This window comes from Salarias fasciatus, chromosome 13 (genome assembly GCF_902148845.1).
Source record: "Salarias fasciatus chromosome 13, fSalaFa1.1, whole genome shotgun sequence".
In the NCBI taxonomy this organism is placed as follows: domain Eukaryota; kingdom Metazoa; phylum Chordata; class Actinopteri; order Blenniiformes; family Blenniidae; genus Salarias; species Salarias fasciatus.
The window spans coordinates 29,128,363-29,154,053 of record NC_043757.1 but is presented as its reverse complement, the minus strand read 5'-3'; the positions used below and the strand labels follow the sequence as shown (position 1 = coordinate 29,154,053).

The 25,691-nt window shown below is 59.4% G+C and overlaps 1 protein-coding gene across 1 annotated transcript; it reads left to right on the top strand.

Annotated features, from left to right (window-relative positions):
- Nucleotides 1–19,794, top strand: ncapd3 (non-SMC condensin II complex, subunit D3). Its single transcript, XM_030107217.1, is given in 35 exon segments — nucleotides 1–123; nucleotides 2,228–2,578; nucleotides 2,581–2,631; nucleotides 2,723–2,889; nucleotides 3,005–3,181; nucleotides 3,248–3,309; nucleotides 3,375–3,462; nucleotides 3,611–3,744; nucleotides 6,092–6,164; nucleotides 6,464–6,589; nucleotides 6,769–7,021; nucleotides 7,271–7,309; nucleotides 7,675–7,758; nucleotides 7,835–7,908; nucleotides 7,983–8,117; nucleotides 8,202–8,422; nucleotides 9,408–9,599; nucleotides 9,693–9,790; nucleotides 9,906–10,015; nucleotides 10,188–10,295; nucleotides 10,453–10,567; nucleotides 12,169–12,264; nucleotides 14,188–14,426; nucleotides 14,701–14,780; nucleotides 15,353–15,490; nucleotides 15,556–15,689; nucleotides 15,809–16,020; nucleotides 16,135–16,209; nucleotides 16,211–16,402; nucleotides 16,531–16,631; nucleotides 16,731–16,801; nucleotides 17,098–17,145; nucleotides 17,660–17,722; nucleotides 17,800–17,848; nucleotides 19,587–19,794. Coding segments are annotated over 35 exon segments (4,281 nt in total). The 5' UTR covers nucleotides 1–68; the 3' UTR covers nucleotides 19,657–19,794.
- The last annotated feature ends 5,897 nt before the right edge of the window (nucleotides 19,795–25,691 follow it).

Here is a 25,691-nt window from a genome sequence, read left to right as displayed (position 1 = left end):
GCTTTGCCTCCACCGTAGAAGAAGAGTTTGAGCGCGTCGACTTTCTGGCGGGCAGATTCAAAACAAAGATGGAGGACGTGCTGTCTGCGCTGCAGCGCCTCAATCTCAATCTAATCCCTCAAAGTAAGTAAACTCTTTATTAATCCGGTCTCTCCTGACAGTTAAACACGTTCATAGAGCGAATCCCCTCAGGAGAATAAAGTGCGCTCAGCTGCAGTATACCGCCGGTGTTCGTGATTCACCGTGAGTGAGCTCTGGAGTAAACCTCAGTCTTGAGACTCGTTGTTTTCCTTTTATTTTGGAAGTTTGTTCAATCCCGTTTGATGTGTCAGAAGAAAATCCTTCTGTGAAGAGAGGTTTTATCCTGCCACACTCTAGTTTAAAAGATCGATATTTATCTGTTAATGGTTAAAAGTTCTGGGAGAAAAAGGAAGGAGACTCCTGCAGAAGAGCCTTCGTCCTTCTGTCAAATAGAACAAACCAAACAAACACACCAGTAAAGCCTTGAAACATTAACTGATCAGCCTAAACAGAGCTGGTTTTAACTGGTGTCTTTTTCAAACGAGATAGTTAGAGACGTTCAGGAAGTCTGACTCTGACTGACTGCTGTGTTTTTGATTCGTTAACTAATAGTTTGTGTGTAAGACTGAGGAAGCTTCCTTTTTTATTTACTTGATGTTGTTTGATGGATGTTGTGATGTATTTTCATTTATTGGACTTTAGGATCTGTCACCTTGTTGTTCTCAGTCTGTTAAAGGTTGTTGCTGATAGCAGGTACATTTTAGTGTTTTTGGTTAGTAAAGTCCAGGTGATCGGTGTCAGAGACGGGCTCTGATCGAACAACACCTGACCGGGTCCTGGTTCTGGCTGTCCCGCTCAGTCTGGATGGTCCTGATGGTGTTCCTGTTCTTAATGGTGTGGGTGTAGCGGGTGGTGTGGGTGTAGCAGGTGGTGTGGGTGCAGCAGGTGGTGTGGGTGTAGCGGGTGGTGTGGGTGTAGCGGGTGGTGTGGGTGCAGCGGGTGGTGTGGGTGTAGCGGGTGGTGTGGGTGTAGCAGGCATAGCAGGTGGTGTGGGTGCAGCTGGTGGTGTGGGTGTAGCGGGTGGTGTGGGTGTAGCTGGTGGTGTGGGTGTAGCAGGCATAGCAGGTGGTGTGGGTGCAGCAGGTGGTGTGGGTGTAGCGGGTGGTGTGGGTGTAGCAGGCATAGCAGGTGGTGTGGGTGCAGCTGGTGGTGTGGGTGTAGCTGGTGGTGTGGGTGTAGCGGGTGGTGTGGGTGTAGCGGGTGGTGTGGGTGCAGCTGGTGGTGTGGGTGTAGCGGGTGGTGTGGGTGTAGCAGGTGGTGTGGGTGCAGCAGGTGGTGTGGGTGTAGCTGGTGTAGCAGGTGGTGTGGGTGTAGCGGGTGGTGTGGGTGCAGCAGGTGTAGCAGGTGGTGTGGGTGCAGCAGGTGGTGTGGGTGCAGCAGGTGGTGTGGGTGTAGCTGGTGTAGCAGGTGGTGTGGGTGTAGCGGGTGGTGTGGGTGTAGCGGGTGGTGTGGGTGCAGCAGGTGTAGCAGGTGGTGTGGGTGCAGCAGGTGGTGTGGGTGCAGCAGGTGGTGTGGGTGCAGCGGGTGGTGTGGGTGTAGCTGTGGGTGCAGCGGGTGGTGTGGGTGTAGCGGGTGGTGTGGGTGCAGCTGGTGGTGTGGGTGTAGCGGGTGGTGTGGGTGCAGCTGGTGGTGTGGGTGTAGCAGGTGTAGCAGGTGGTGTGGGTGCAGCTGGTGGTGTGGGTGCAGCAGGCGTAGCAGGTGGTGTGGGTGCAGCTGGTGTAGCAGGTGGTGTGGGTGCAGCAGGTGGTGTGGGTGTAGCTGGTGTAGCAGGTGGTGTGGGTGTAGCGGGTGGTGTGGGTGTAGCGGGTGGTGTGGGTGCAGCAGGTGTAGCAGGTGGTGTGGGTGCAGCAGGTGGTGTGGGTGCAGCAGGTGGTGTGGGTGCAGCAGGTGTAGCAGGTGGTGTGGGTGCAGCAGGTGGTGTGGGTGCAGCGGGTGGTGTGGGTGTAGCAGGTGGTGTGGGTGCAGCAGGTGTAGCGGGTGGTGTGGGTGCAGCAGGTGTAGCGGGTGGTGTGGGTGTAGCAGGTGGTGTGGGTGCAGCAGGTGGTGTGGGTGCAGCAGGTGTAGCTGGTGGTGTGGGTGTAGCAGGTGGTGTGGGTGCAGCAGGTGGTGTGGGTGCAGCCCTTCAGTCCTGGTCCCTGTGTTTCAGCCTGGGTGGATGCGGTCTGGGACGTGGAGTTCACGGAGAAGCTGCCTCTGGACGACACCATAGAAGAAGAGGTGGCGGCCGGCGGACCCCGCGCCCTGCGGACGCTGTTCCAGACTCTGCTGGACTGGACCGCGGAGCACGGCGGCGCCGCGGCGGGGCAGGTCGGGCTCCGGGTTCCTCCTGAAGGGGGCCGGCGGCCAGCGGGGCGTCCGTCGCTGACCGCCTCCCATGATGCATTGCAGAGTGTCTGGGCCATCCTGGGGGACAGCGGCGTGTCGGTCAAGTCTCTCGTGGCGCTGCTGTCCTTCTTCGTCCTGACGGGAAAAGCCAAGTCTGCCGATGTGCGTCAGCGGTGGGCGGGCTGTATGCCGCCGCCGTCTACCTGCTGCTGCTGGGGATCCCAGGTGAGGGGTCCGCCGGGGCTGGGGGGGCCGGGGGGGCCGGTGGGGCCGGGGTCACCCTGGTCACCCTCTGGATCCGCTGCTCTGTGTGCAGGCAGCGTGGCTAACCGGGCGTTTCACGAGGTGCTGCTGGACTCGTGTTCGGACCTGAGCGCCCACTGCTGGCCGCAGGCCTGCGGGAAGAAACGCAAGAAGGACGTCCTGAAGAGCTCCCAGACGGACGGCAAGCGGCCCAGACCGCCACGGAGGGACGCCCAGGAGGTGAGGACCGCCGGCAGGGTCCGCTCAGCGCAGCCAGAGACCCCTGCAGGAGCTCTGGACTGGTGAGTGGATGAGTGGATGAGTGGATGAGGGTGGGAGTCACTGTGGTCTGCAGGCGGAGCTGGACGAGGCCAATGAGGAGGAGGAGGAGGAGGAGGAGGAGCCTCATTTCTCCGGGCAGGACCTGCTGCAGATCCGAGAGGGGGTGGTGGTCCTGGTCCAGAGCCTGCTGCGCCTGCTGGAGGCGTTTCCCCTGAAGGAGCGGCAGCAGACCGTCAGCACCTGCTCCCAGGTGGGTTCCGGCCCAGGCTCCGCCCCCTCCGCCCGCAGTGCCACTGAGCAAGCCTCGTCTCCGCAGGCCTTCGCCCAGCTGCTGTACCTGGAGCCGGCGGTCGGGGAGCTGAGCTTTGCGGACGTGCAGTGAGTGTTCTGTCCTCTGGGCGGCGCCGTCCGCCGGCCCGGAGCTCACCGCCATGTTTCTGCAGAGACGTCCGGGAGCTGAGCAGCCTTCCTCACATGGCGTTCCACGGCCTCCAGCGGCTCTGCTCCCCCCGGCACGGAGACCCCAAGGAGGTACCGCACCACGGAACCCAACACCCACACCATGGAGCCGGGCCGGAGCTCTGAGTCCGGACCGGAGCCATTCAGACCCTGGTGTTGTTCTGGACCTGTGCTTGTTGTTGCCGTGGTAACCGTCAGCCTGTCCTTGTGTGCGGTGCAGACTCTGAGGACGGTGCTGCAGCAGCTGCTCTACGTCATCCTGATGATGAAGAAGGTGAACCGAGGAAGACCCAGCCTGCTGGTCCCCAGCCAGCCCGTCCTCGCCGCCCGGCACCAGGCTCTCCGCTTCGTCTGGTACAGCCTGCACTTTACTCAAACACCCACTGTCACTGAGCAGAGACCCAGCAAGTCCTGGAGACCCAGCAGGTCCTGGAGACCCAGCAGGTCCTGGAGACCCAGCAGGTCCTGGAGACCCAGCAGGTCCTGGAGACCCAGCAGGTCCTGGATGTCCAGGATGTCCTGCAGTCCCAGTGTGCGGCGTTGTTACTTCATGTCTGCCTGGCCTGAGGAGGACTGAGGGGGTCAGACTCAGGCTGCTTTCACACCTGCAGCATGTGGTCCGCTGGAAGCGGACCAGAGTCCCCAACTCCTGCAGGGTCGGTTCGTATGCGCTGGTGTGAAAGCGGACCAGTTAGTTTTGGTCCGGGACAAAGAACCGTACCGAGACCTCCTCGAGGAGGCGGTCTCGGTGCGGTCTCGGTGCGGTCTCGGTGCGGTCTCGGTGCGGTCTCGGTGCGGTCTCGGTACGGTCTCGGTGCGGTCTCGGTACGGTCTCGGTGCGGTCTCGGTGCGGTCTCGGTGCGGTCTCGGTGCGGTCTCGGTGCGGTCTCGGTACGGTCCTGGTACGGTCTCGGTGCGGTCCTGGTACGGTCTCGGTGCGGTCCCGGTGCGGTCTGCTGCTGGTGTGAACGTTGACCGGCCTCGGTCCTGTCCGCTCTGTTGTGGAGAAGGCTTTTTGGTCGGCGGAGGCTTCCGTAGCAACACACGCTGGCCAATCAGGGTTCACTTCCATCACCCAAAACACACTATTGTGTGAACAGCGCCACCAAGGGGCAGGAGGGTCATAGTGGAGAGTTCATCTGCAAAAACAAGTGGTGTGAATGAACCGAACTAGTTGACAGCTGCGACGTTTATGAATAATTTATGTCTGAACCGAACCGCTCTAGGACTAGTCGCTGTGAAAGCAGCCTGAGTCTGGAATGATTCCACTGGTCCTCATGCTTCATGTGAGCCTCTGCTGAGGCTGCAGGCAGCAGCTGGTCCGTCTGCCGCCGGCAGCAGCACCCCGGATGCACACCGGCCCTGGTCCAGCCCCGGTCCGGCCCCGGCCCCGGTCTGGCTCTGGTCCGGCCCCGGTCCGGCTGCGGTCCGGCTGCGGTCCGGCTGCGGTCCGGCTGCGGTCCGGCTCCGGTCTGGTCGCGGTCCGGCCCGGCTCCGGTCCGGCTCCGGAGCCTCTGCGGAGCTCCGGTCTCTTTCCACAAGGATCCTATTTGTCCGCACGCCGCAGCCCTACCGGGTCAATCCAGACAGAAGCAAGTCGGCGCCGGAAGGAAACGCGATACGTGTTCCAAAATAAGTCACTTCAAAATAAAATCTGTCGTGTTTTTGCCTTAATATTCTGTTTTTTTACTTCTTCTGGTAGAAAACAGGACAAACAATGTGATGTAGTCATTATATGCATTAGAAGAATGAACGGTTTGTTCTTCGTCACTGCAGGAAATAGGGATGCAAATTATTGAGGAATTCATTAATCGATAGTTGTTTCATCTTATCGATCAATTATCGATTAATTGATAAGCGGCTATCTTCCTGCGAAGCTGAATGTCCCTCTGAATCTGAATACGGATTGGACTATTAGCACCTTTTACATTAAAACACAGGCTGCCTGTAAACAACTAAAAACATCCCTGAGAATAACGGATGTGCCCATAAACTAAAGTGAAACATCACGCCATGGTGCTCCTCACTGCAAAGTGTGAGACTTATCTATTTTTTTCAAGATACGAGCACTCGTCGTCCCAGCGCTGCGCTGACAGCTGACAGCAGGCTGAGCTGCTCGCTCCTCGCAGCTCGGCTGAATGAGACGGGTTGAGCTGATGATTTAGCGAAGTTGTGGCGGAGTTGTACTTTAAAATACTTCCACAGATTGTGCATTTGGCGTCTTTGTCGTCATGAACCAACTTAAAGTGGTTCCATACCGAACTCCGTCTTGTCGCCTTCATCCTGCCAGCTCGCCGCTTCTCCTCTGTCTTGTTGTTGTCGTCAGACGCCACTTTAGTAGATCCGTCCTGCAGGGGGCAGTAGAGCCGCCCTGCAGGGGGCAGTAGATCCGTCCAGCAGGGGGCAGTAGATCCGTCCTGCAGGGGGCAGTAGATCCGTCCTGCAGGGGGCAGTAGATCCGTCCAGCAGGGGGCAGTAGATCCGTCCTGCAGGGGGCAGTAGATCCGTCCTGCAGGGGGCAGTAGATCCGCCCTGCAGGGGGCAGTAGATCCGTCCTGCAGGGGGCAGTAGATCCGTCCTGCAGGGGGCAGTAGATCCGTCCTGCAGGGGGCAGTAGATCCGCCCTGCAGGGGGCAGTAGATCCGTCCTGCAGGGGGCAGTAGATCCGCCCTGCAGCCTCCTGGCTTTCCCTTGTGTGCAGTCACCTGGTGGAGGAGCTGAAGGAGCCGACTCGACCTCTGCTGCACGTCCTGCTGCAGCACCTGTGCTTCCAGGTGAGCCTCCATCTGCACTCAGCGCCGTTTAGAGGTGGTGTTCGGGTGGTGGTGGTGTCTGGGTGGTGCTGTGCTGTATCTAAAGCTTGTGTCGTCTCCTGGGAGTGCAGATGGTTGGTGTGTGGGTGGTGTTCGGGTGGTGTCTGGGTGGTGTCTGGGTGTCTGGGTGGTGTCTGGGTGGTGTTCGGGTGGTGTGTGGGTGGTTTCTGGGTGGTGTCTGGGTGGTGTCTGGGTGTCTGGGTGGTGTTCGGGTGGTGCTGTGCTGTATCTAAAGCCTGTGTGGTCTCCTGGGAGTGCAGATGGTGGAGAAGAGCGAGTTCCGCAGCCACGGGGCTCAGGCGGTGGGCCAGCTGACGGCTCACATGACCAACTCAGACTACGGCCTCTTCATCCAGTGGCTCTTCAGCTTCTCCAGACACTCCAAGGTACCGGAGGAGCCCCGCCGCCCGGCGCCCCCGCCGCCCGCCGCCAGCCGCCCGCCGCCCGGCGCCCCGCCGCCCGCCGCCAGCCGCCCGCCGCCCGCCGCCAGCCGCCAGCCGCTCCCTGGACGGCGCCTGGCGCCTGGCGGCGGAGTGAGGGCTCGCTGTGTGCTGCCGGTCTGCAGATGGTGCACCGCCTGTTCTCGGTGGACGTGCTGATGGTGCTGCTGGAGCAGCCGGAGAGGAAGCCGGAGGACGGGATGGACCCGGAGCTGGCCCGCTTCCTGCAGCACCGCTTCCTGATCCAGGACCTGCTGTTCGCTCGCCGGGCGGACGAGTCGCCCACCGTGCAGGGACACGCCCTGTCCTGCCTGGCTCAGTGCCTGGAGCTGCCGTCCCTCAACGTCACCCAGGCCGTCCACAGCCTGTTCTGTGCCAGTGAGACACACACACACACACACACACACACACACACACACAGACTCAGCTCTTCTTAATTGACCATCTCGGCAGCGTTCTGAGCACATTGATTCATTTTTTCTTTAATGCTGAAAACCCAGTAGTCTGAGACATGTCTCTGGTTTGGACGGACGTCTGCTTCAGGACACGTCCTGCTGCAGCTCCTGCTGTGCCTGCAGCGTCTCTGAATGTGTCCATTAAAGCTGATTGTTCTGTCTCTCTGTCCAGCTGGGACCCAGACCGTGTTGGACAGCAACGTCACTGGAGGTGTGTGTTAGCAGTGTGTGTGAAGGTTTGGCTGCTGGCCTGTCTCCAGCTGCTGCTGCAGCCGTGCTACACCCGCAGCGGCTGACCGGGAGGCAGATCTAGTTTTCACAGCTGGAAGTGACGGCAGGCGGCGCCGTGGTCTTCACGGGAGACGTTAGAACAGCGAGACGCAGTAGGACGGTTTTCTGATGTGGCGGTCTGCAGCTCGCTGCTCCGGAGGCAGACCGGTGTTAGCCGTGAAGGGAAGATGTGTGTTCCTGAGTGTGTGCCTGGAGACGGTGTTTCCACACTGCTTCTGAGTGTTGGTGAGTGTGTGTGTGGTCACAGCGTCCTGACAGACGGCTGACCCGTGATTGGTTTCCCAGAAACCCTCAGTTCTCTGAAGACCTACGGCAGCCTGCCCTTCAGGACCGTGGAGCTGAGCAGCGCCGGCAGCTCCGCTGAGGACGGTGAGTCCCCTCGGGACGCGGGGGGGGGGACACGGCCGGCCGGGGCTGACGGCGCCTGTCCCCGTTTGTGTCTCAGCTAAGGAGAACGTGGCCCTGCTGCTGCGGCGGGTCCGGGACTCCAGGACCGGCGTGAGGAGGGCGGCGCTGCAGGTACGGCGCTGCGTCCCGCCGCCCGGCGTCGGGTCTGCCGGGCTCGGCGTGGAAACACTGCCGTGTGTGTCCAGGCGCTGCTGGGCCTGCTGAAGCACGCCGTGATCCCCCTGAGCCAGGACCACCTGCAGGCGCTGTGGGAGCGCTGCCGGGACCCGGCGGTGTCGGTGAAGAAGAAGGCCCTGCAGTGTGTGGGCGAGCTGCTGAGTGTGAGTGTCCCCCGGCCGGCTGTCCTCCGTCCCTCGCGGTCCTGACGGGTCCTCCTCCATGTCCCCGCACGGCGCCCCCTGCAGGCCAGAGCGGACAGCGGCGCGGTGCAGAGGGCGTGGCTGCACGGCGTGCTCCCCGCCGTGGCGGACTGCGAGAGCTCGGTGCAGGACCGGGCCCTGGAGGCTCTGGACCAGGTCCTGCTGGGCCAGGTGAAGCGCCGCTGGGCCGGCGCTCACCTGGACGGCGGCCAGAGGCTGGCCTGGGACCTGCTGTCCCTGCTGAGTGGCGAGTGCCAGGACCTCAGGTCGGTGTCCCACGGCAGAACACACACCTTCACACACTGTGGTGGTGAGACTGACAGTGACGGACCTGTCCCCGTCCTCCCCCTGTCCTCCCCCTGTCCTCCCCCTGTCCTCCCCCTGTCCTCCCCTCGTCCTCCCCCCGTCCTCCCTGTCCCCCCCCGTCCTCCTGTCCCCCCCCGTCCTCCCTGTCCCCCCCCCGTCCTCCCTGTCCTCCCCCTGTCCTCCCCGTGTCCTCCCCCCGTCCTCCCTGTCCCCCCCCCGTCCTCCCTGTCCTCCCCCTGTCCTCCCCCTGTCCTCCCCCTGCCCCCCCGTCCTCCCTGTCCTCCCCGTCCTCCCTGTCCTCCCCCTGTCCTCCCCATGTCCTCCCCCCGTCCTCCCTGTCCCCCCCCGTCCTCCCTGTCCTCCCCCTGTCCTCCCCCTGTCCTCCCCCCGTCCTCCCTGTCCTCCCCCTGTCCTCCCCCTGTCCTCCCCCCGTCCTCCCTGTCCCCCCCCCGTCCTCCCTGTCCTCCCCCTGTCCTCCCCCTGTCCTCCCCGTGTCCTCCCCCCGTCCTCCCTGTCCCCCCCCCGTCCTCCCTGTCCTCCCCCTGTCCTCCCCCTGTCCTCCCCCCGTCCTCCCTGTCCTCCCCCCGTCCTCCCTGTCCTCCCCCTGTCCTCCCCCCGTCCTCCCTGTCCTCCCCCTGCCCCCCCCTGTCCTCCCCGTCCTCCCCGTCCTCCCTGTCCTCCCCCGTCCTCCCCCGTCCTCCCCGTGTCCTCCCCCCGTCCTCCCCCCGTCCTCCCCGTGTCCTCCCCCCGTCCTCCCTGTCCTCCCCGTGTCCTCCCCTCGTCCTCCCTGTCCTCCCCGTGTCCTCCCCCCGTCCTCCCCGTCCTCCCCGTGTCCTCCCCTCGTCCTCCCTGTCCTCCCCCTGTCCTCCCCCTGTCCTCCCCCTGTCCTCCCCCTGTCCTCCCCGTGTCCTCCCCTCGTCCTCCCTGTCCTCCCCGTGTCCCCAGCCGGTACTTCAGCCGGGCCGTCGGCATCTGGTCCAAGCAGAACAGGCTCAGCCAGACCTTCGTGGACAACCTGCTGTCCCACACCGAGGCCGAGCACGCCGCCGGCGCCTGGCTGCTGCTGTCCAGGGTGGCCGCTTCCTCCCCCACACTGCCCTTTGGCAAGATCGTGGACGCCTGGGACGCCATGGTCAGGTGAGCGGGACGCAGGACCCGATGGCGGCCGTCTCATGTCCGCTTCCTGAGGACCGGGACGCTGGACTCACCTGGACCGGCTTGTTGTGTCAGTTCTCAGGAGGTGAAGACGACCACCTGCTGCCACATCCTGTCTGTGGTGGGGGACATCGCCCCGCACCTGAACGAGGACACCAAGCAGCGGCTCGTCGGTAAGGGACGGGACTGGGAGGGGACGGGGACGGGACTGGGAGGGGGACTGAGACTGGGACGGGGAGGTTGTGGTTCTTGGTATAAATGTCACCATGCAGGCCCCCCCCTCCCCAGCTGACCTGATGTCCTGGCTGAAGACCTTCTCCTTGTCTCTGGAGCTGATCACTGCTGCTGTGGAGACTCTCCATCAGCTGGGCCGCTGTGAGGACGTCACACACACTCAGGTTGGACAACAGCGTCACTACACACCGTACAGTCGCCAGGCCGCGGCCGGACCGGGTCCCCGAGCAGCCAGAGCAGCTGCTCTTCGCTAACAGGCCTCCAGACCCGGGCTGGCGCTGGTTCCAGGGTCTGCAGGTCTTGACTGAAAGGCTGACGGAGTTCTGTCCTCCACAGGACTTCCTGAAGCGGCACTGTGGGGAGCTGCTGTCCCTCTGCGAGGCTCATTTAGCCGGCATCCTGCTCAGTGCAGACGGAGCTCAGAACCTGGACCAGGACCTGATGGTGAGGGCGGCCCCCTGCAGAGCACTCTGACTCTGCACACTACACCACCGCTCCGGTGAAAAGAATCCAGGAGGAGTTTCTGGTTGAAGAGGGCTGAGAGTGAAGCCTTATGGGAGGACGGTCCTGATTCTCCACCACGCACCTGCTTTTCTTCCAGATCAAACACCTGCACACTCTGGGCGTGGCGTCGCTGCAGTGCCCCGCCCAGGTGAGCCGGAGGACGGTGCTGCTGGTGGAGTCGGTCCTCACGTCACAGCGCGACCAGCTGGCAGGTAGGAGGCGGCTCGGCTTCATCCCGACTGACCGACAGAGCACGAGTGTTCCCTCCGCCATGCACACTTCCAGGGGATACCAGCCACACCGGCCCTTTCTGGACCAGTTTGGAGACCCCTGCTCTACGGTGTCATTTTCCTGCGGCTTGTAGACAAGCTGGCGCCACTGACAGCTGGCATTCCGCTGGCGTCCCGCCGGGGCCGCTGGCGTCCCGCCAGATCTGCTGTCTGTGCACCCCCCTGCAGAGGTGGGTGAACGGCCTCCACTGGGTCTCCTCCTCCCCAGGCAGTCCAGGAGGCTCCATCCTAAACAGATGCTGAGCCTCCTCAGCTGCTGCTCTCCATGTGGAGGAGTAGTGACTCTACTCCAAGCTCCTCCCCTGGTGACATAGCTCCTCCCCCCAGTGACGTAGCTCCTCCCCCGGTGACGTAGCTCCTCCCCCGGTGATGTAGCTCCTCCCCCTGGTGACGTAGCCCCTCCCCCGGTGACGTAGCTCCTCCCCCGGTGATGTAGCTCCTCCCCCTGGTGACGTAGCCCCTCCCCCGGTGACGTAGCCCCTCCCCCGGTGACGTAGCTCCTCCCCCGGTGACGTAGCTCCTCCCCCTGGCGATGTAGCCCCTACCCTGGTGACGTAGCTCCTCCCCGGTGATGTAGCTCCTCCCCGGTGATGTAGCTCCTCCCCTGGTAATGTAGCTCCTCCCCCGGTGATGTAGCTCCTCCCCCTGGTAATGTAGCTCCTCCCCTGGTAATGTAGCTCCTCCCCTGGTGATGTAGCTCCTCCCCGGTGACGTAGCTCCTCCCCCCGGTGACGTAGCTCCTCCCCCGGTGACGTAGCTCCTCCCCCCAGTGACGTAGCTCCTCCCCCCGGTGATGTAGCTCCTCCCCCTGGTGACGTAGCTCCTCCCCCTGTCCCTGAGGGAGCCCAGCCCCCCTACGGAGGAAGCTCATTTCAGCCGCCTGCGCCCGTCTCTTGTCCTCTGGGTCCTGGCGTCCCGCGGTCTCCTCAGGGCCCGGCTCTGGTCTGTCAGACCTGACGGGCCTCATGGCCTCATGGCTGCTCCCCCGGCCGTTGGAACGTCTGACCAGCTGTTTACGGCGGAGGATGGTGGAGGCTCTGCTCCTCTGGCTCGTGGACGCCACCGCCATGCTGCTATTAGCCATTCAGTGCTTTCAGCGCCGCCTTCTGGCGGTCAGCAGGATGACCGCCAGAGCGCTCTGTCTCTCAGAACTCTCGTGGTCACGAGAGAAGATTCTGTAGGAGCCGAACCTGAAGTGACCCTGGATCCTAACACCTTTCTAGGGTCACCCAGGGGTCACAGGTGACACTGGTGGTATACATGCACATGCGTGAAGGGAAGACTCCGTGCTTTCAGCAGCGCCACCTGGTGGTCACCTGGGATCCATCCATGCTCCCCAGCGCAGAGCCTCAGCCTGTCCGTCAGTCTGTCTGTCCTCGTGTCCTCCTGTGACTCACCTGGAGGAGCTCTTCCATCTGTGACTTCAGCAGCTGCAGTCCTGCTCAGAGGCTCCTCGGCAGGAGGCTCTTGTCCCGTGTGTAGACATGTGGGACGTACCAACGGGTTGTGTCGCTGCTTTCCAGGAAGTGATGTGGAGCTGCCGGCCTCCCAGCCTCTGTCCCAGTTCAGACCCAACGCCCTGCCCACCCGGGTCCGGGCCCACGGAGTGCTGACGCTGGGTAAGCTGTCCTCCACCCGTCCCCCTGTCCCCACGTCCTGCCATCCTGCTGTCCTGCCCCGTGGTCACGCTGTGCCCCTGTCCCCCTGACCCCCGTCCCCCTCTGGTCCCCCCGCTGTCCCCCTGACCCCCGTCCCCCTCTGGTCCCCCCGCTGTCCCCCTGACCCCCTTCCCCCTCTGGTCCCTGCTTCCCCCTGACCCCCGTCCCCCTCTGGTCCCCCCGCTGTCCCCTGACCCCCGTCCCCCTCTGGTTCCACTGCTGTCCCCCTGCCCCCCGTCCCCCTCTGGTCCCCCCGCTGTCCCCCTGACCCCCGTCCCCCTCTGGTCCCCCCCGCTGTCCCCCTGACCCCCGTCCCCCTCTGGTCCCCCCGCTGTCCCCCTGACCCCCGTCCCCCTCTGGTCCCTGCTGTCCCCCTGACCCCCGTCCCCCTCTGGTCCCCCCGCTGTCCCCCTGACCCCCGTCCCCCTCTGGTCCCCCCGCTGTCCCCCTGACCCCCTTCCCCCTCTGGTCCCTGCTTCCCCCTGACCCCCGTCCCCCTCTGGTCCCCCCGCTGTCCCCCTGACCCCCGTCCCCCTCTGGTTCCACTGCTGTCCCCCTGACCCCCGTCCCCCTCTGGTCCCCCCGCTGCCCCCCTGACCCCCGTCCCCCTCTGGTCCCCCCGCTGTCCCCCTGCCCCCCGTCCCCCTCTGGTCCCCCCGCTGTCCCCCTGCCCCCCGTCCCCCTCTGGTCCCTGCTGTCCCCCTGACCCCCGTCCCCCTCTGGTCCCCCCGCTGTCCCCCTGACCCCCGTCCCCCTCTGGTCCCCCCGCTGTCCCCCTGACCCCCTTCCCCCTCTGGTCCCTGCTTCCCCCTGACCCCCGTCCCCCTCTGGTCCCCCCGCTGTCCCCCTGACCCCCGTCCCCCTCTGGTTCCACTGCTGTCCCCCTGACCCCCGTCCCCCTCTGGTCCCCCCGCTGTCCCCCTGACCCCCGTCCCCCTCTGGTCCCCCCGCTGTCCCCCTGGCCCCCGTCCCCCTCTGGTCCCCCCGCTGTCCCCCTGGCCCCCGTCCCCCTCTGGTCCCCCCGCTGTCCCCCTGACCCCCGTCCCCCTCTGGTTCCACTGCTGTCCCCCTGACCCCCGTCCCCCTCTGGTCCCCCCGCTGTCCCCCTGACCCCCGTCCCCCTCTGGTCCCCCTGCTGTCCCCCTGACCCCCGTCCCCCTCTGGTCCCCCCGCTGTCCCCCTGACCCCCGTCCCCCTCTGGTCCCCCCGCTGTCCCCCTGACCCCCGTCCCCCTCTGGTTCCACTGCTGTCCCCCTGACCCCCGTCCCCCTCTGGTCCCCCCGCCGTCCCCCTGACCCCCGTCCCCCTCTGGTCCCCCCGCTGTCCCCCTGGCCCCCGTCCCCCTCTGGTCCCCCCGCTGTCCCCCTGACCCCCGTCCCCCTCTGGTCCCCCCGCTGTCCCCCTGACCCCCGTCCCCCTCTGGTTCCACTGCTGTCCCCCTGACCCCCGTCCCCCTCTGGTCCCCCCGCTGTCCCCCTGACCCCCGTCCCCCTCTGGTCCCCCCGCTGTCCCCCTGACCCCCGTCCCCCTCTGGTCCCTGCTGTCCCCCTGACCCCCTTCCCCCTCTGGTCCCCCCGCTGTCCCCCTGACCCCCGTCCCCCTCTGGTCCCCCGCTGTCCCCCTGGCCCCCGTCCCCCTCTGGTCCCCCCGCTGTCCCCCTGACCCCCGTCCCCCTCTGGTCCCCTCGCTGTCCCCCTGACCCCCGTCCCCCTCTGGTCCCCTCGCTGTCCCCCTGGCCCCCGTCCCCCTCTGGTCCCCCCGCTGTCCCCCTGACCCCCGTCCCCCTCTGGTCCCTGCTGTCCCCCTGGCCCCCGTCCCCCTCTGGTCCCCCCGCTGTCCCCCTGACCCCCGTCCCCCTCTGGTCCCCCCGCTGCCCCCCCTCAGGGAAGCTGTGCCTGCAGCAGGACCAGCTGGTCCAGAGGTTCCTGCCGGTGCTGGCGCGGGAGCTGGAGGTGGGCCCGGAGGTGGCGGTGCGGAACAACGTGGTGGTGGTGCTGTGCGACCTGTGCGTCCGCTACACCAACATGGTGGACCACTACATCCCCAACGTCTCGGCCTGTCTGCGGGACGGCGAGGCCGTCATCAGGGAGCAGACGCTCATCATGCTGACCAACCTGCTGCAGGTGAGGGGGCGGGGCTTCTCAGTCCACCTGAGGCTGTGGTGTGAAGGAACGGGGTCTCGTCTGAGAGCTGACAGGATGTCCTCTGAGACGGTAACTGGACTGAGTCCTGCATTCTTCAAGTCAGCGTTAGCATTAGCATGTAGCACCAGAGAAGAAGAGAGTAGACCCAGAGTACTGGAGGGGTCGGGCGGTGGCCGCACTGAGACCGCTGCCGGCAGCGCCAGCAGCTCTGGACCAGGAACCTTTGACCTTTTCTCTCTCTTCTTTTCTCCAGGAGGAGTTTGTGAAGTGGAAGGGCCCCCTGTTCTTCCACTTCATGGTGACTCTGGTGGATCCGGTCCCGGCCATCGCCAGGTAACCCGCCTGCTTTTTCAGCCTCCTTCAGCGGCGTGTGTCCCCAGGACCCATGTGGTCCATACACACTTCATGCCCATCATGCCCATGCTGGCCGTGCGTGTCGGAGTGTGTGTGGATCCGAAAGCAGCAGCTCCAGGCAGGTCGCACCCCGTCCCGGACTGAGGGCCAGAAAGGCCGGAACCAGAGGGACCACAGGGTCAGAACCAAACAGGCCAGACCTGCAAGAGCCAGGACCAAAGGAGCCCCCCAGCCCCCCCAAGCCCCCTCCTGGTGCAGGAGAGAATCTGGAGTAAACAATTAGAGTGAAACTAAATGTTCCAGAGAACATGAAATAGAAATGAACTCGGCTGTAGAAGCAGGAAGGTCAAGTGTTCTGAGGAGGACCGTAGAACATCGTGGTGAGAAGAACGGAGCAGTCAAACCTCGCAGATTAACAAGGGCCTCATGTTGGACTGTGGGGGGGTTGTTTACCCAATGGGGTGACTGGGGGTCTGCCGCTGGAGGCCCTGGGGGTCTGTGCGGTCCCCGGAGGGAGGAGGGTTACTGAAGCCCTGCTGCTGGTCTTTCAGGCTGAGTGAGTTCTGCCTGCTGCACCTGCTGCTGAAGAAGAACCCGGAGATGTTCAGCCAGCACTTCATCGAGTGCATCTTCTACTTCAACTCCTACAGCCGGCACAAGACCTACAACCGCTTCCCCCAGAGCGACAGGTAGGACCCCCCCCCCCCCGCTCCCTCAGCGGGCCCTGGCTGACCCCCGGTCCTCTGCGATCCAGGGACAGGACCCGGTTCTCCCTGAAAGGAGCGGAGCTCCGGGACCAGCGCTTCAGGATCTACCGCTTCCTGCTGCAGCACTTCACCGACGCCCAGCGCTTCAACGTGTCCAGCAAGATCAACCAGACCGTCCTCGGTGAGACTCCCCAGAACCAGAGAGCGCCGGGCCGAGTCGGGGACGTTGTGGACGTCTGTGTGTCCTGTGGACAGTTTGTCCCTCTGAGACCTGGTCCCGGTGTGGACTGTCCTCCGCAGCTCCCTTTGCGGACGAGGAGCTTCCTCTGGACGCCGACGGAGCAGACATCCTGTCCGAGACCTTCGCCATCCTGAGCCTGAAGGAGATGAAGCTGCAGGCGGCGTGCGGCCCAGCAGGGGGCGCCGCGTCGGAGGACGTGGAGGAGGGGGGGGGCGCGCCCAGCATGGCCAAGGCCGTCCTGCAGGCCGCTCACAAGAAGGTGGTGTCCCAGGTGAGTGGCCACGCCCAGGCTGTCCGGGTCGGGGGAGCTTTGGTGACGGCGCCGCTCCCCCCTTCTGTCCCCCCTCTGCCACCCCGCCCTCTGCCCCCCCCCCGTCCCCCCCAGGTCCAGAAGAAGGCCTTCGTCCAGAACACGGTGCCGCTGGTGGTCAGCCTGAAGGCGCTGCTGGAGCAGCGGCGCTCTCCCGGCGCTGCGGGAGCTGATGTCCTTCCTGCAGGCCACCATGCAGGACCACCGCCACGAGCTGCGGGACGTCCTGTCCGGGGACGAGCGGCTGGCGGCCGAGGTGGAGTTCGCCCTGAGGACGGCCGAGCAGCAGAGGGAGCTGCAGGAGCAGATGGAGAGCCTGGCAGTTCAGCCTGCCAGTGCACAGGTAGAGCCGGCTTCCTGGCAGCACGCCACACGGCCCGGCTTCGCTGTCCGTCAGCAGGCTGTCTGCGGCCGGCGGAGTGAAGCCGGCCTCGTGTTGGACAGCTGCTGCTAACCGTCTGCTCCCCTCAGGGCTCTCCAGCCGGGCGCCGGCCGCTCAGGCCCTTCAGCTTCGCCACGCCGCAGCCCCCCCGTCCAGACGGCCCCACCTGCAGAGCGCCGCTCACTGACTGGTAGGAGGACGGCCCGCCGCCGCCGCCGCCGCCGCCGCCGCCGCCGCCGCCGCCGCTCTGTCTCAGGATAATCCGTCTCATCGCGCTGTCCGTCTCCAGTCGTCAGCGCAAACCTCAGAGGGAGGAGCCAGCAGCAGCCCTGTCCAAGTCCATCCCTCTGGAGGGAACAGGTGGGGACCACACACACACGCACACACACACACACACACACCGGACAAACCAATGCACTGGAGCTCACAGTGCGGCCATCTTGGATGAGGACTCTGTCGTCCAGCAGCAGGACGTTTGGCAGCTGTGATCTGTCTCTGTCTCTGACCTCTGACCCGCTGGGTTTATGAGAGCGGTTCTGGGTTCTGGGTTCTGGTTCTGGGTTCTGGTGCATCCTGGGTCTTCCTCAGCCTCCCTCAGGAGGAGTGCAGGGGCTGGAGGAGAACAGGCTCCTCACTCACTTCCTGTCTGTTTCCAGTGATCACCAGGAAGACTGCGATCGACCGAGCCATCAGCACACCCAAAGGTACACACACACACACACACACACACACACACACACACACACACACACACACAAACACAAACACAGGCAGAAGGGCGGACCACATCAGACAGATTTTTTTCATCTCTAACAACAAAAACTGGCAGAAACAGTTACTGATGAAAACTCATGAGATGTACTTCTGTCCAGATGTCCTGGAGATCCAAACCATCAGGTATCCGTTAACGCATTAGTGTGGTTACTTTACTTGCAGGAATTTCAAACTAAGAGCCCTGTGTGTTTCTTTTATCACCTGTCAATGTCTTTTGCAACTGACTAGCATGAAAAGTCCTTAATAAACAGGTGTCAGAATAAACAGCCTTAGTGGATGATGATAACTGGACTCTGTAGGTCTTTTCACGCCAGTGTTTCCAGAAGCATCAGCGAAAAGAAAACCTGGAGGAAACCAGCTGACCTGAAAGAGTAAAAGCTGAAGCAGGCTTCCTGGAGCCGTGTTTGTTCGAGCTGATAACGAATCCCCATCTCTGTCACCCAGGTGTCAACATCAACCTGACCTTTGAAGAGGGACTCAGTGCCATCTTCAGTGACCAGGGAACAAGTGAGCTGCTCTCATTGGTCTTCCTGAGCACCACACTGACAGCTGCTGGATTTTAAACGGAGGCTTCTTCTTCACAGGTGCTTCTGAGGAGTCCAGTCTTCTTCACAAGCGATCCAACCAACAGCAGTAAGACACCTTTTTATAGAGCATCAGTAGTCCATCAGCTGCTCTATAGTGACTCTACAGCTGCTCTATAGTGACTCTACAGCTGCTCTATAGTGACTCTACAGCTGCTCTATAGTGACTCTACAGCTGCTCTATAGTGACTCTACAGCTCCTCTATAGTGACTCTACAGCTCCTCTATAGTGACTCTACAGCTGCTCTATAGTGACTCTACAGCTCCTCTATAGTGGCTCTACAGCTGCTCTATAGTGACTCTACAGCTGCTCTATAGTGACTCTACAGCTGCTCTATAGTGGCTCTACAGCTGCTCTATAGTGGCTCTACAGCTCCTCTATAGTGGCTCTACAGCTCCTCTATAGTGATTCTACAGCTGCTCTATAGTGACTCTACAGCTCCTCTATAGTGGCTCTACAGCTCCTCTATAGTGATTCTACAGCTGCTCTATAGTGACTCTACAGCTGCTCTATAGTGACTCTACAGCTCCTCTATAGTGGCTCTACAGCTGCTCCATAGTGACTCTACAGCTGCTCTATAGTGACTCTACAGCTGCTCTATAGTGACTCTACAGCTCCTCTATAGTGGCTCTACAGCTGCTCTATAGTGACTCTACAGCTGCTCTATAGTGGCTCTACAGCTGCTCTATAGTGGCTCTACAGCTCCTCTATAGTGGCTCTACAGCTCCTCTATAGTGATTCTACAGCTGCTCTATAGTGACTCTACAGCTCCTCTATAGTGGCTCTACAGCTCCTCTATAGTGATTCTACAGCTGCTCTATAGTGACTCTACAGCTGCTCTATAGTGACTCTACAGCTCCTCTATAGTGGCTCTACAGCTGCTCCATAGTGGCTCTACAGCTGCTCTATAGTGACTCTACAGCTGCTCTATAGTGACTCTACAGCTGCTCTATAGTGACTCTACAGCTGCTCTATAGTGACTCTACAGCTGCTCTATAGTGGCTCTACAGCTGCTCTATAGTGGCTCTACAGCTGCTCTATAGTGACTCTACAGCTGCTCTATAGTGACTCTACAGCTGCTCTATAGTGGCTCTACAGCTCCTCTATAGTGGCTCTACAGCTCCTCTATAGTGGCTCTACAGCTCCTCTATAGTGATTCTACAGCTGCTCTATAGTGACTCTACAGCTGCTCTATAGTGATTCTACAGCTGCTCTATAGTGACTCTACAGCTGCTCTATAGTGGCTCTACAGCTGCTCTATAGTGACTCTACAGCTGCTCTATAGTGACTCTACAGCTCCTCTATAGTGGCTCTACAGCTCCTCTATAGTGATTCTACAGCTGCTCTATAGTGACTCTACAGCTGCTCTATAGTGGCTCTACAGCTGCTCCATAGTGATTCTACAGCTGCTCCATAGTGATTCTACAGCTGCTCTATAGTGACTCTACAGCTGCTCTATAGTGACTCTACAGCTGCTCTATAGTGGCTCTACAGCTGCTCTATAGTGATTCTACAGCTGCTCTATAGTGATTCTACAGCTGCTCTATAGTGGCTCTACAGCTGCTCTATAGTGACTCTACAGCTGCTCTATAGTGACTCTACAGCTGCTCTATAGCTCCTCTATAGTGACTCTACAGCTGCTCTATAGCTCCTCTATAGTGACTCTACAGCTGCTCTATATTGACTAACTGGAGATGATCAAATGAACGACATGAATTCTTCGTTCTCTTCCATTTCATTGCTGATTCAGCTGTTCTGTCTGTCTCTCACTCCCCCTCTGTTTCAGAACTCCTGGCCTCAGAAGATGGAACGTTCAGTCTCCTTTACGCCAGAAGAAAAAACCTTCCCGAGTTTAAGTGTTGTACTTTTCTGTCTTTATGTTGCCTTTATAAATTTGAGTTTTTAGTCTTTCGTCCAGAACGGTGACCTTGTTTTTTCCTCCATTATTCTCCTTCAGTGTCACAGATGAATCAATAAAGCTGGTGTTGAAATGAGCTGAATGTCCCACTTTTCATTGACAGAATGTCTTCAGTGACGTGAGAAAACATGGCTGTCCTCCAGTCTCTGTTCTGAGCTCAGCGGTTTCTCCTCAGTCAGATGAGTTGACCATGGGAAGTGAGGAGGGACAGTGTGGACGGGAGGGGGTGATGGGACGGTGTGGACGGGAGGGGCTGAGTTGTCCCCCTTTAGTGAGAACCAGCGGCGGTTCTTTGCAGTCCCCTGGACAGCAGATGAGCTTGGAGGCAGTCATAAAGCTGGTGAGAACATAGTGAATATTATTAGAGTGACGCGGTTGCACTTATACTATGTGATATATTACTCTTTTTAACGCAGGTATCTGAAGATGAAGTATCAGGAAATCCACTGCTGAGCAGCTGGCCTGCATCCCTCTCTACAATGGCTTCAGGATGGTGCACATGTCCTCAACAACTGTCCGTTCGTTTGGCAGTAGAGGTGTGACCGCCAGGGTGGAGAGGATGGGGCTTTTGTTGACGAGAAACCGCGGTTTGGGCCGCAGTACACTCATGTTCGTTTGGAGCTGTTTCTCTGAGCTCCGGAGCTCCCACCGTGCTTCTGTGGAGGCATTCCACTGCTGCCTTCACCTTGTCCAGGATTGTTGCTGAGATCTGATGGCCTCTGGAAGGTTTATGGAGTGTGCCAGACATGGCAGGTGGGGCCGTCCTGTGATTTGGATGGCTTTTGCTATGTTGTCAGCATTGTCGGTTCAGCAGGAAACCACTTTTTTATCAACGTCCCAGTCCGCTGCAGAACTCCGGAGCTTCCCTGCCAGGCTGTTTCTTTCATGATGCTGCTTCCTCTCATACACAGGATCTTGTTGGATATGATCTTTCTACTTGGTAGACTGTACGAGGGGTTGAGTGCATCACAGAACCTTTTAAATCCACAATCTTCCACAATGGAAAATGGCTGGAAGTCAGTGGCAATCATTCAGGCGAGTTCTTCATCGAGTTTTGCCCTCCAGTGGGGTCAGTGCAGCTGTGGCAAAACTGTACTGAGAGATGTATGTTTGGTTCTAGTGACAGGAAGGTTCTAGGCTGGATCCTGATGTGGGCTCAGAGGTGTCTGAGGGAGCGCCGGGTGATGCTGGTGCTGAAGGGAGGGCGGCCTGGCGCTGCTGAATCAGTGGTGGAAGGAGGAGACATCCCCCCCATTCCAGCCGGAGACAGGACGTCCTTCCGTGACGTCTGACGTGACTGCTGGGTGTTGTTCTCAAATAGCCGTGCAAATTATTCGTTGATCTGGACTTAAATGAGATGGGTTTTTTGCTAATATTGCACTGCGCTTTCCTTTGCTTGTCATCCCCAGTAAAGTGCTTCCAAACACTGCTCCGCTTTCTTTGACTCATTTTATGAATTTTGTTTCCAACGCAAAAACAAAAGAAAAACTCCTCCACGTAGATAAAGCAAGTGGCAAATGTGGAAACTCCAGTCCAGTAATTCCAATTAAATGTCCCACACTCGCAGAACTGCCGTGGTTTCCAATGGAGAATGTGGAACTTGTTAGCTCTGTAAGCTCCACAGCGCCTGCCAGTTCTTACAATCACGTGAAGCGTGGACAACTGAGTCGCCTGAGATGCTTCCAGCATGCAGGAAACACGTGGAAGTCACGTGACAGTCTGGTAGAATTTGTCTATAGGTGACACTGAAGGAAACACGACAAATGAGCGGCTCCCAACCGTGACTGAACCGCTTCCTATCGATCACTTAAAAGAGCCGTTCAAATAAACAACTCGTTTGTGAACCGTCAGCACTAGTTGGAGTTCACCCCAGTGAACCAGAGGGTCGAGTCCCTGGTCCTTCGGGTCGGGGACAGGTGCCTCACTGTTGTCTCGGCTTATGGGCCGAACAGCAGTGCAGAGTACCCGGCCTTCTTGGAGTCCCTGGGAAGGGTGCTGGACAGTGCTCCGACTGGGGACTCCATGGTTCTACTGGGGGACTTCAACGCCCACGTGGACAGAAACAGTGAGACCTGGTAGGGGGTATCTGGATCGGCCTCCCTGATCTGAACCCGAGTGGTGTTCTGTTATTGGACTTCTGTGCTAGCCACAGTTTGTCCATAACGAACACCATGTTGGAGCACAGGGGGCTCCGTAAGTGCACTTGGCACCAGGACACCCTAGGTCGGAGGTCGATGATCGACTTTGTTGTCGTGTCATCTGACCTCTGACCTTCTGTCTTGGACACTCGGGTGAAGAGAGGAGCAGAGCTGTCGACCGATCACCACCTGGTGGTGAGTTGGATTCTCTGGCGGAGGAGGAAACCGGACAGACTTGGCAGACCCAAACGTGTTGTAAGGGTCTGCTGGGAACGTCTGGTGGAACCCTCTGTCAGCAGGGTTTTCAACTCCCACCTCCGGGAGAGCTTCTCTCATGTCCCGAGGGAGGCTGGGGACATGGAGTCCAGTGGACCATGTTCTCCATCTCCATTGTCGAAGCAGCTGCCCGGAGCTGTGGTCGAAAGGTCTCTGGTGCTGTCATGGCAGCAACCCCCGAACTCGGTGGTGGACACAGGAAGTAAGGGCTGCTGTCAAGCTGAAGAAGGAGTCCTATCGAGCCCTGGTGGCTCATGGGACTCCAGAAGCAGCTGACGGGTACCGGCAGGCCAAGCGAACTGCAGCCCGAGTGGCTCTGGAGGCAAAAACTGGGTCTGGAGGAGTCCAGGAGGCCATGGAGGAGGACTATCGGTCGGCCTCGAGGAAATTCTGGCAAACCGTCCGGCGCCTCAGGAGGGGAAAGTAGGTCTCTGCCAACATTGTTTACAGTGGAGGAGGAGCTGCTGACCTCAACTGGGGACATTATAGGACGGTGGAAGGAAGACTTCAGGGACCTCCTCAATCCTGTCGCCACGTCTTCTGTGGAGGGAGCAGAGGCTGAGGTCTCAGAGGTGGACTGAGGTCCCAGAGGTGGACTGAGGTCTCAGAGGTGGACTGAGGTCCCAGAGGTGGACTGAGGTCCCAGAGGTGGACTGAGGTCTCAGAGGTGGACTGAGGTCTCAGAGGTGGACTGAGGTCCCAGAGGTGGACTGAGGTCTCAGAGGTGGACTGAGGTCTTAGAGGTGGACTGAGGTCTCAGAGGTGGACTGAGGTCTTAGAGGTGGACTGAGGTCTCAGAGGTGGACTGAGGTCCCAGAGGTGGTCTGAGGTCTCAGAGGTGGACTGAGGTCTCAGAGGTGGACTGAGGTCTCAGAGGTGGACTGAGGTCCCAGAGGTGGACTGAGGTCCCAGAGGTGGACTGAGGTCTTAGAGGTGGACTGAGGTCTCAGAGGTGGACTCATCCATCACCCAAGCTGAAGTCACCGAGGTGGTCGGTAAGGTCCTCGGTGGCAAGGCACCGGGGGTGGACGAGATTCGCCCTGAGTCTCTGGATGTGCAGGGACTGTCTTGGTTGACTCATCTCTGTAACACCACATGGCAGTCGAGGACAGAACCTCTGGACTGGCAGACGGTGGTTCTCCTGTTTAAAAAGGGGGACCGGAGGGTGTGCTCCAACTATAGGGTGATCCCACTCGTCAGCCTCCCTGGGAAAGTCTATTTCAGGAGAGGAGGATTCGGTTAGTCGAACCTCGGATTCAGGAGGAACAATGCGGTTTTCGTCCTGGTCGTGGAACACTGGACCAGCTCTAGACCCTTCATCGGGGCTCGAGGGCTCGTGGGAGTTTGCCCAACCAGTCCACATGTGTTTTGTGGATTTAGAGAAGGCGTTCCACAGCGTCCCTCATGGTGTCTTGTGGGCGGGGGGGGCTCCAGGAATACGAAGTCTGGGGCCCCTTGTTCAGGGCCGTCCAGTCTCTGTAGGACCGGAGTAGGAGGCTGGTCCGCATCTCCAGCAGTAAGCATATATTCTGGTTGTGTACCGCCCACCACGGGGTAATCTGGATGGCTTTGTCTCTGAAATGGACATGTCACTCTCTGACATCCCTGATGACGGCACACCACTGACTGTCATGGGAGACATGAACATTCACGTTGACAAACCTCAGGCTCACTCAAAAAATGATTCATTGGATGAACAGAATTAATATGTGTGCAGGATTTCCATCCAAAAAATGCAAGTAGCCCCAACTCAAATCAAATACATCTACTCAGGACAATATATTTGAGATTGTCCAACTTGTTTTATTCCTTTAGATCCAACCAAAACTGAATTCTTTTGTGTAAACCAATATAATTGAGTTTGTTCAACTCATTTTTTGTCAAATATGTCAACTACAATGGCTGCCCGCTACTAAGTTGTTGGAACAATTATTTTTATTTAACTAATTATGATTATTTGGAAATCCAATGCTGGCATCGCTCATGTGTGCTGATGCTGCACAGGATGTCTCAGCCTTTTGCATTCCCAGAGCCAATCAGGAACGTTTCTGTAGATGTAGGAGCAGCAGCAGTAGCTGATTAAATGCTCAACACTTCTCATTCCAGGTTTGACATGAAAAGTAACGGAACTATTTAGTTTAACTGAAGAAAAAGAACACAACAAAACACAACTGCCAATAACAGTATTAACATCAGAACATCGAAATAAACCACAAAAACAATGTTTAAATCTTAAATATTTCATACCAAACTCCCATGATGCATTGCAGCACTACCACCACTACAAAACGACTGTTCAAACATTTATTTTGAGTTGAAGAGTGGTACTGGGAGCCCAATGAATTACAATTAGGTCACGTTTATGAAACATATTTAGGTTTTGTTGGACATAATATGCTTTAATTAGGAAAACGAAATTTTAATGTGTGAACTCTAAGAGGGGCTTGAGTCAGTTTTTTGAGTGCACAGGACTTTTTGACACTGATGGCTTCCTTTGCACTTGTACTGGCTCCACCTCCTCCCACCCACAAAGCTGGCAAAATCCTTGACTTGGTGCTGACTCGTAACTGCTCCATAGCAGAGGTGACAGTTACTCCACTACACCTATCTGACCATTTCTTGGTAAAATTTGCGGCTGCCTTTCTGCTGTTACAGACACCGACACAGATGGTCTCCTTCCAGAACCCTGAAGTCCCTCACAGCAGCTCAGCTCCGTCCTGCCGGACTACTCTCACTTCTCATCACTTCCTGTTAATGAGGCTACAGAAACACTCTGGTCCTCTCTGGTCCTCTTTGGACAAACTCTGCCCCCGGGTGTCGAAACCAGCCAAGAAAAAACAACCAGGTCCATGGCTCTCAGAAGTCCTGAGAGAACAAAGAGCTGGACTCAGGGCAGCAGAAAGAAAGTGGCGTAAATCCCAAGAGCCGCTGATTGGTCCTCATACAAACAGAAACTTGCTTCCTTTACCTCCCGCCTGCAGTCCGCAAAGAAAGCTTTTTATCAGAACAAGATCTGTGCAGCTTCTGATTCCAGAAAAATGTTTATGGCGTTCAACTCCCTGCTTCCTCCTCCAGCTGCTCAGCCGTCCACTGAGCTGATCCTGACATGTTCGCCTCCTTTTTCACTGAAAAGGAGGCTGCAGTCAGAACCAGTTCTCTGAGCCGGACCAGCCCAGTCAGCTCAGACCCACCACTGCTCCTTCTCTCTGCTCGTTTGCTCCTCTGAGTGAGGATGAGGTCTCCAGACTTCTTCTGAGCTCAAAACCTACAACATGTCCTCTGGATCCAACACCCAGCAGCATCCTGCAGACCATCTGGTCCATAATCAGACTTGCAGTCACACATTGTCAATTCCTCCCTGGAAACCGGCACTTTTCCTGTTACTTTTAAACAAGCCCACGTCCCCCACTGCTCAGAAAGCCTCATCTCAACCCAGCCCAGGCTGAAAACTACAGGCCAGTCTCACTTCTACCATTCCTGTCAAACACTGGAGGCTCAGCATTTAACCAAGTCTCTGAACACCTGCGGAACCAGAACCTGCTGGACCCTTTTCAGTCAG